Source organism: Mesoplodon bidens (assembly GCF_964165515.1).
Source record: "Mesoplodon bidens genome assembly, chromosome: 8".
Classification (NCBI taxonomy): domain Eukaryota; kingdom Metazoa; phylum Chordata; class Mammalia; order Artiodactyla; family Ziphiidae; genus Mesoplodon; species Mesoplodon bidens.
Window position 1 is genome coordinate 27,213,570 of NC_138165.1, and position 9,516 is coordinate 27,223,085.

Consider the following 9,516-nt stretch of genomic DNA (forward strand, 5'->3'; position numbering starts at 1 on the left):
CGGTCCGGGAAGATCCCACATGCCACGGAGCGGCTGGGCCCGTAAGCCATGGCCGCTGAGCCTGCGCGCGTCCGGAGCCTGTGCTCCGCAACGGGAGAGGCCACAACAGTGAGAGGCCCGCATACCGCAAAAAAAAAAAAAAAAAAAGGCCGTCTGGGAAGGCCAGAACCGTCAGGGACGGAGGGAGGAGGAGGAGGAGGAGGAAGGTCCAGGGGGTGGGGAGGCTGTTTGGTAACTGGGGTGAAGGGACTGCCCTCCCTCTGCTGGGATTCCCCCCAGCCCCTCCTGTCTGGCAGGAAGGGGGCAGCCTGCAACTCCCATGGGCAGGTCTGGGGCTGCCAGATGCTCCAGGCAGTGGGCTGGAGGGGGCTCACAAAGGCTTGCCCTCCAGGGAGATGAAGGAGCTGCCCCCCAGCTTCTCTGCCAGGGTGCAGAGGTCCTTGACCTCCTCATAGTAGTTTGCTTGCAATTCATGCTTGATCCCCGTCAGCTTCCTCTTGATGGCATCCTTGGAGCTGGCATAGATCATTTTGCTCTTAAGGGGTGCACACTCAGGGGCCCAGAAGATGAACACCAGCTCCTCCTTTTTGCTCTCCTTGGTCTCATAGGTTGCGTCATAGAGGGCGTAGCAGCAGTCCTTGTCTGGCAGCCTCTTGACAAAGGTGGCGTAGGGGTTGTCTAGAGTCTGACCCACATCACCTACCAGGATCTCCTTGCCCTCCTCCAAGATGGTGTTCTTCTTGTCCTCGCTCAGGCAGAAGAGCACCGCCTTCTCGCGCTTCTTCACCTCCTCTGGTGTCAACGACTTACGCACCTTCATATCATTGAACGCTTTGATGGCCCCATCAGAGACAGCCACACCAGAGGCCATGTTTCTGGAAGAGAAAAGGAGAGAGCAAGGAGAGCCAGAAAAGACAAGAGCCGCTGCTGCAGCATTTTTAAAGTATGGGTCGTGAAATCAATTCAGAATGTTGAAAACAGAATTAGAAAAAAAAAATAGAATAGTACAGAATAGTAAATACCAGAGTATGTTGCATGTAATAAAGTTCAATATTACTTCATGAAGTTTTTACTTCAGTGTGTACTGGGGTTGTGATAAAAAATGTCCTTTTTACTATTTAGATCTGGGGCAATAAAGTTTGAAAGCCACCAGTGGAAAAGACAATAAGCAAAGAGGTATTTACAGCACAATGTGATAAATATGATGGGGAGGTCTACGACGGGTGAAAAAGGGGGGTTAAGGATCGTTTTCTGGAGGAAGAGGTTCTTGATCTGTATCTTAAAGGATAGGCCAATTGTAATAAATGTGGAGTAAAATATCTCCAGTAAAGGAAATAGCATAAAAGCTCAAAAATCTTTGTGACTAAAGGAACAAGTATAATAGTAAGATATAAGTAAGAGGAAGGGGCTGGATCAGGAAGCTTCTATTCTTCCTCATACTGACGAGCTTGGATTTTCTACTGAAGTCGCTAGAGAGCCACTGAAGGATGGGGAAGTGACAAAATTTAGTATCTGCTTTATATGGAGCAGTTGACAGCACTGTGGAGGATGGATTTGAGGATAGTGACAGGAGGCGGAAAGTGGAGAACAGGAGGCGCGGGCGAGCAATCAGGAGGCATAATGCAGGCCATCATAATCAAAAGAAGAGATTTTAAAAAGCCTGAAGAGGATGGAAAACACAGGACTGGGTAAGGAAGAGTCTGATACCCAGCTTTCTGGCTTGAGCCACTAAGGCAATGGTAATGGTCTTACAAAATATAACAGGACTAATGGCTAGTGGTTGAGCAACCAGGTAAGAATAATCAATAAACATTTAAGGGGCTTCCCTGGTGGTGCAGTGGTTGAGAGTCCGCCTGCCGATGCAGGGGACACGGGTTCGTGCCCCAGTCCGGGATGATCCCACATGCCGCGAAGCAGCTAGGCCCGTGAGCCATGGCCGCTGAGCCTGGGCGCGTCCGGAGCCTGTGCTCCGCAACGGGACAGGCCACAACAGTGAGAGGCCCGCGTACCGCAAAAAATATATATATAAATAAACATTTAAGTCGTACTTACATAGCTAATGTCAAGCATTTAGGTAAGTGTTAGGGCTGAGGGTGTGGATGAAGGAGGAAGGGTAGGGTAATAAGATATACCCTGGAAGAAACAGAGAAATCATGAATTCAAGATGTGGCAAATTATGGTTTCTGTGAAACCTTCTGTATATCACCCACCTTGAATTGATTTTTTCTTTTTCTAAACCTGTATTGCATAAATTTACCACACAGTTAAACGTATGCATTGTTAATTAATGGTTTTACCTATGTTTTGTCTTAATACATTGTAAGATCTTTATGGAGAGGAATAATTATGTTCCCTTCATATTTCCTGCTTATGGATATCAATTATAAGCCAACACTATGTCTAAGAGATGAAGTAGAACTTCATAGCCATATAGAATTCCATATGATGAAATGTCCTTTCATCCCTTCATGGTGCTCTAGTATGTTTGAACAAAATGGGATTTGTCTCATCTACTACTGAGCAGTTTCTTCTCTGTGATCCATGTCCACTCTTTACCACCCAGTATGCCTTGGCTTATACTCACTTGGCTGCTGTTCCCTCCCTAGAACTCTGAGCCTACTGTCTTTGATGAAATGATGTTGCTGCTACTGCTACATGGATCTCAGTGAAGGGGTGATATGAGGAAGGCTACACTTCCCATTACTGTGCCTTAATTTTCCTTCCACACCATCAACACAAAACTAGTTCACATAAAATGCTTTATTCAGGGGCTGGGGATGATTAAAGGAAGTATAATTGCTGACTGTTTTATTACCCATCCTCATCCTGAACTGTCCATGTAAGCCCATCCATCCATCCAGGCTGATGGAAGAACAGGATGAGCAATGTTTTCTGGGGCTTCGTTCCAAGTAGTAAAAGTGAGAGATAATACAGGCAAGACCATGTAGATCTGTTACTCCATGATTTCTTCCCATGCTGACTTGACCAGAGTCATGGAAGAAGCAGCAGGTCAGCATTACCCAGAAGCTTCCTCAAAAGCACAAAATATAGTTAACCGCCCCCCCCTGGTTTTTTTTGATATTTTGGCCGCACCACGCAGCATGTAGGATGGTTCCCCAAACCCAGGCCTCCACAGTGAAAGCGCTGAATCCTAACTACTAGGCCACCAGGGAACCCCCTAGTTAACCCTTCTTATACATAAGTTTATTCTTATCCATTGTGGTATCTTTTGAAGTACAAAGACCTTATACCATGGTGAAGACCTCATAATTATTTATTTCATTTTCATGTAGTTTTTTCTTATCATATTGTCATTACCTTAAGGTGCTATATATACTATTGTCAGGGCTACTGGGAATGGGAAGTGCAGAATACTACTTTGACTGAGACCTTTTAACAGTTCCTGGTCAAGTTCCTTCTGTGTTCTCAGCTTCTGACCTTTTCCAATCAAAAGAATGCCAATCATTCCACAATTCTGCCCACTTTTCCTCCTTGATTTGTCTCTTTCCACAAGGTCTAACTGTCCTCAAGTTTTAGCTCTTTCATGTTGTTTCTCCAGAACTTTCTAACTTAAATTTCCTGATTATTCTTCTGGTCAGTACAATTTTACGCTGATCAATACTACACTGCATTACATTATTCCTTTATAGCAATTCTTCAGAATGAGTTTCTTCCTGGGCATACCCTGGTTCCCAGCTTCCTTGTCCTGAGATTTGTGGCCCTCTCTTCCTTAAGGAGTCCTTTTTTTAGGTCTCCCACTACAAACCTGCCCTCCCCTTTTTTGAAACTCCCTTCTCACTGGGGCTGATTTCATCCTAGGATCAGTTCTCCTTCCCCCAACAGGGCAGTCCAAGGACACAATGACCCATTGCAGGATATTTCCCACCAAAGTCTTGAGTTTCTCAGTCTAGATTTACACTCTAGGTGCATTTCAACAGGTGAGTTCCAGGGCAGGCTTCAGATTCCAAGTCTGGTACTCTCCAAGGTTTCTGTCAGTATGTTATGCAAATATACCTCCACATTCTTCCTCTAATTTTCCTGTGGGTAACTATTAGACCAAACAGACACATAGACACAAACACACACAACTCCCAAGGACATATAATTACTGTCTGAATCCATGTTAAGGAAAACATTTTTTTTCCTCAGTGCAATATAGTCTTCATAGATTCGCTGCTCATACTAGAGATATATTATTTGTCAAGCAGTTTCAGTTTCTTTTCCCTACCCTGCAACAATGCAGAGAGACCTGTCAGTGTTTAAGAAACAAGGTCCATTACAATTTCTAGCCAAATAACAGAATTACATAATTGGATAACCATCTTCAGTATCAAAAGACCCAGCACGATTTTCCCCAGCATTTTATTATGAAAATTTTCAAAAGTATACAAAAGTTGAAAGAATTTTAACAGTGAATTCCTAAATACCACCCCACCCCAGGTTAGATATAGCGTATCTATCTATCTATCTATCTATCTATCCATCCATCCATTGTCTTATTTCTTTTATGGATTTCAAAGTAAATTTAATATACCAGTACTCTTCTCCTTAAATAACTCATGTCATTACCTACCTAGTTCAATATTTATTTACAGATGTTTTTTCTTTTGAGGAAAAATTGACACACAATGAAATGTATAAACCTTAAGTGTACATTCCCTAAATTTTGGAAAATACATACACCTGTAACCGAAGCCCCTAGCAAGACATAGACAATTACTATTATTCCAGATAGTTCCCTCATGCCTCTTTCCAGTCAGTTCCTCTCCCTAAGCAACCATGGTTCTGCTTTTTCCCACCATAGATTCGTTTTCTTTGTTCTAGAACTTCACATAAATGTAATCACATAGTATATGCCCTTTTGTATATGATTCCATGTAAGGCTTCTTTCATTTAGCATGATACTTTTAAGACTCATCCATGTCATTGTGTGTATCAGTAGTTTGCTCTCTTTTACTGCTGAATAGTATTCCATTCTGTGAATATATCATAGTTTGTTTATCCAGTCTCCTATTGATGGACGACTGGGCTTTTCCAGTTTTTGGCTTTTATTTATTTATTTAAATATTTATTTATTTATTTATTTATTTGGTTGCACCAGGTCTTAGTTGTGGTAGGCGAGCTCCTAAGTTGCAGCTCACTGGCTCCTTAGTTGCAGCACATGGGCTCCTTCATTGCAGCAGGCGGGCTCCTTAGTTGTGGCTCCCAGCCTCCTTAGTTGCGGCACGCGGCTCCTTAGTTGTGGTGTGCGAACTCTTAGATGCTGCATGCATGTGGGATCTAGTTCCCTGATCATGGATCGGACCCAGGCCCCCAGCATTGGGAGCTCAGAGTCTTATCCACTGAGCCAACAGGGAAGTCTGAAGTTTTTGGCTTTTATGAATAAAGTGGTTGTGAACATTCTTGACCAAGTCTTTTTATCCACACATATTTTCATTTCTCTTGGGTAAACACTGAAAGGTAGAACTGCTGATTCATAGTGTAGGTATATGTTTAGTTTTATAAGAACCCGCTCAATCCTTTCCCAAAGTTGTTATATCATTTACACTTCCACTGTAGTGCACGAGAGCTCTGGTTGCTCCACATCCTTGCCAGAATCTGGGGTTTTCAGTCTTTTTAATTTTAGCCATTCTAGCAGGTGTGTAGTACTATCTTTTTACTGTGATTTAATTTGCATTTCCCTGATGACTAATGATGTTGTGCAGTTTCTCATGTGCATATTAGCAATTTGTATATCTTCTTTTGTGAAGTGTTTGCGTCTTTTGCCCATTTTTAAACTAGGCTGTTTATTTACCATTGAGTTTTAGGAGTTCTTTATAACCTGGATATCAGTCCTTTGTTTTATATATGTTTGCTAGTTTTTCTCCTAGATGTGGCTTGCCTATTTCTTTTCTTTTTCTTTTTTTTTGTCCTATTAATTTTCTTAATGCTGTCTTTTGATAAGTAGAAATTTTTGAGTTTAGTGAAATCTAATTTATCAATTTCTTAATTTATGATTACTGATTTTTATGTTCTGACTAAAACACCTTTATCTACCTCTGAGTAATGAAGATATTCTTTAGTGTTTTCTACTAAAAGCTTTATGATTTTAGCTTTTGCATTTAGGTCTACGATTCATCTCAAATTTATTTTAGTATATGTTTTGAGGTAGAGGTTAAAGTTTCTCTATTTTCCCACATGCATATCTAGCTAGTCGTGTCATTTGTTGAAAAGACTCCTTGCCCCATTGGATTGCATTGGCACCTTTGTTAGAAATCAAATGACTTTATAATTTTGGAACTATTTCTGAGCTCTCTATTCTGTTCCATTGATCTATTTATCAATCCTTTTGCCAGCCAGTACCATACTATATTGATTTCTTTAGCTTTATACTAAATTTTGAAGCCAGGTAGTGTAAGTCCTCCAACTTTGTTCTTTTTAAAGTTTGCTTTAGATATTCTGGGGTCTTTGTTTTTCTCCCAGCACAATTAAAAAAAAATTTATCTATTTTTGGAGGTGTTAGGTCCTTGCTGCTGCATGCGGGCCCTGCCCTGACACTGCGAGCGGGGTGGGGGTGGGGGTTGGTGCCCAGCCCCTGCCACGGCGCGCAGGCCCCTCACCGCGGCGGCCCCTCCCGTTGCGGAGCACGGGCTCCCGGCTCGGGGATTGAGGCCCACAGGCACAGCAGCCGTGGCTCGCGGGCTCCAGAGTGCAGGCTCTGCGGTATGACCAGGGCCCGAACCCGTGTCCCCTGCATTGGCAGGTGGACTCCCAACCACTGCACCACCAGGAAAGCCCCACAATTTTTAAAGTGGAAATTTTTTCTTTACTTTGGATCAGACCCAAAGCATCCTTCCTTATTGACCTCTGAGTGGAAGGGAGGCAAAAACCAGATCCATGTAAATCCCCAGAGGAGGGGAGGGGTGAGCGGCTGAGGGACTGGGCAGGATGTTTGCTCTTCCAGTTATATACTTTTGATTGGAATGGGAATATGTGACAAACCACAGAGTTTTTACCCAATTATTACCTAAAGCTGCCTTGGCCTTTGGCATATACAAAGGTTTTGGTATCATTCGTTCAGCTTTATTCATTGAAAAAATGAATAGTAGCAGTTGCCACAATAAAATGTTCTCCATACTTTGGGAATCATGCTATTTATTTTTCTTATATTTCCTATAGCTGCAACAGCAAGTTTAGTACCAACACAAAGCACTTAATAAATGTTTGTTAACTAAAATTTGGGTCATTCTAAATCATAACATTAGAGTGTTAAAAGAAGCATTAAAGCTCACCTAGTTCAATCCTCCATCTGATCATAAGGTTTCCCACTAAATACTAGCTTGTACATGACTAATACAGTAATAGGGCACTCACAGCCTTAAACATCTAGAGCAGCTCATTCCATGAATTCGTTACAAAATCTATTGAAAAGAAAACTGGCTGTTACTGCCTCTACAAGGGAATAAAGAAGACTGTGGTCCCAAACTAAGATCACTGTTATCTGCATTGCATAATTTATAGGACTTAGAGTCAGACTGTGAGGAAGAGCAGTTTAGGAAGATGCAATTGCAAGAGTACAGCTATTTCATATGATTTCTGATATGCCACTCTTCCCTCTCCACCAAAATGAGAATTTATTTCAATTAGCGCCAATGTTCCTACAGGGAGTATAATACTTGTACAGTATAGAGAAGTCCTAAAATGTGTCATTTATCTAGTATCTAACTATAAGTGGCTTGGGTTGAAATAATAATTTCTGATTTATTGATTTCCAGGTCAGCCTACCAACTGAAACATAATTTGCTCAGACTTGGACACTTAACCCTTCATACTTCTGCCCAGTCTACCCCTGCCGTTTCCCCATATAGACTCTTAGCAAGGAAAGAGTTAAAAGCACAACTTATAAAGCTTGTAGGTTTTGCAATATTTCAATAAAATATAAAGAACCATTTTATACTTCTAGATGTAGGCTCAAACCAATCTACACTTAAAATTTCCAGATGTTCAATATCTTTGTGTGTATGTGCCATTTATTTCATTATGCTATTTATTTCAAATATGTTAAGTGAGCATCTTGATGTGGGGATGGCATAAATGCCAGCTTATTCCTCATCATAGTGATGGTGTATGTACCCTTAATCTAGGAGGAGCCCCACTCCTGGTTTAATTAGTCAGTGATATCCTAATGCTCTACTACATGTTTGTACACCACCTTGATTTAGTTCTTGCAAGATGGCATCCGTCATAGCTGTGTGGGATATGGAAATGGGAACAAAAATGTATTCATGTCAGTAAAATAATCAGAGGAAGCTGGAATATAAACAGAAAGAACATGTTATTAAAGATAGAAGGAGGGCCAGGAGTTGTGGCAGAACAGGCTCATTGGAAATTGCCTCTTGTTTTAATAACTACATTTTAGTTTATTAGGGCACTAGGCATTAGGATAATTCTAACTTTCACCCACAAAGTTAATGCAATGTCAGCTGCCTGGGAGTTGGAGACATATTTCTGTGGATTTGTTTAGTAAGCCCATACTTCGTTTTTGCATCTGGGGGTAATATATTATTTTCATGGGCAAGGACTTCACAAGCAGATTTAAATTTCCAGCTCAGTCGAGCTTCATATTAAATATTTTATGAAACCAACTCTAAAAAGTGACTATTAATGACAGTACCTTTGCAGCTAGTCTCTTAGCCTTTAACTTCCAATTTCACTTTCTGAAATGTCATTCTTTTTAGACTCAGTTATCAAGTTTTCAACTTATAGTTGTGCCAAGGTGTTAAAATTATTTCTTGTTTACAAATATCATTTGCAGTCTAAAGAAAGTTATAAATTTCTCTACTGGCATTCTATTTTTAAAAATTATAAAAAGTTTTGAATTATTTCTACCTCCTTTTCCCAAATATTTTGTGAATCTTATTTGACAGGTTTGTCTTTTGTTATTCCATTAACTAATAAGTTTTCCCTCAACCCTGATTGTCTACAATTCAGGAAAAAGTAAGTTGTAGTTTGTTTTAACATCTAATAATACTATTAGCCAATCATCATAACAGAACAACAGATTTCAAAGTTTTTCAGGGCAGAAGCTCTAACTCATAGGCTTTTGTATTTATTTCCATACTTAGTTCATCCCACAGTACATACTTTTAATACCTTTGTTCAATTTATTGTTTGTTATATTTGGATAGATGAAAAACCTAGCAAAATTCACCTTTTTTTTTCTTTTGTCCGTGCTGGGTCTTTGTAGTGGTGCGTGGCGCGTGGGCTATTCTATTTCTGTTGCACGGGCTTCTCTAGTTGTGGCATGCGGGCTCTCTAGCTGTGGCACATGGGCTCAGTAGTTGCGGCGCACAGGCTTAGTTGCCCTGCAGCATATGGGATCTTAGTTCCCTGACCAGGGATTGAACCCGCATCTGCTGCATTGGAAGGCGGATTCTTAATCACTGGACCACCAGGGAAGTCCCAAAATTCACCTTTATTTAGAGTAGCTGAGCTCTCCTAACTTCTCTTTATTTAGGGTAGCTGGCAGCCTTAGTT

General features: G+C 41.1%; 1 protein-coding gene across 1 annotated transcript; it reads right to left on the minus strand.

Annotated features, from left to right (window-relative positions):
• Positions 1 to 255: 255 nt before the first annotated feature.
• LOC308621662 (cofilin-1-like) lies at positions 256 to 928 on the minus strand. Its single transcript, XM_081242356.1, has one exon. It carries the CDS (start codon positions 869 to 871, stop codon positions 371 to 373), a length of 501 nt encoding a protein of 166 aa, XP_081098482.1. The 5' UTR covers positions 872 to 928; the 3' UTR covers positions 256 to 370.
• Positions 929 to 9,516: the final 8,588 nt, after the last annotated feature.

What these genes read in the sequence shown, in the direction of transcription:
- LOC308621662 (XM_081242356.1), bottom strand. Translation starts at nt 871, where the DNA reads ATGGCCTCTGGTGTGGCTGTCTCTGATGGGGCCATCAAAGCGTTCAAT.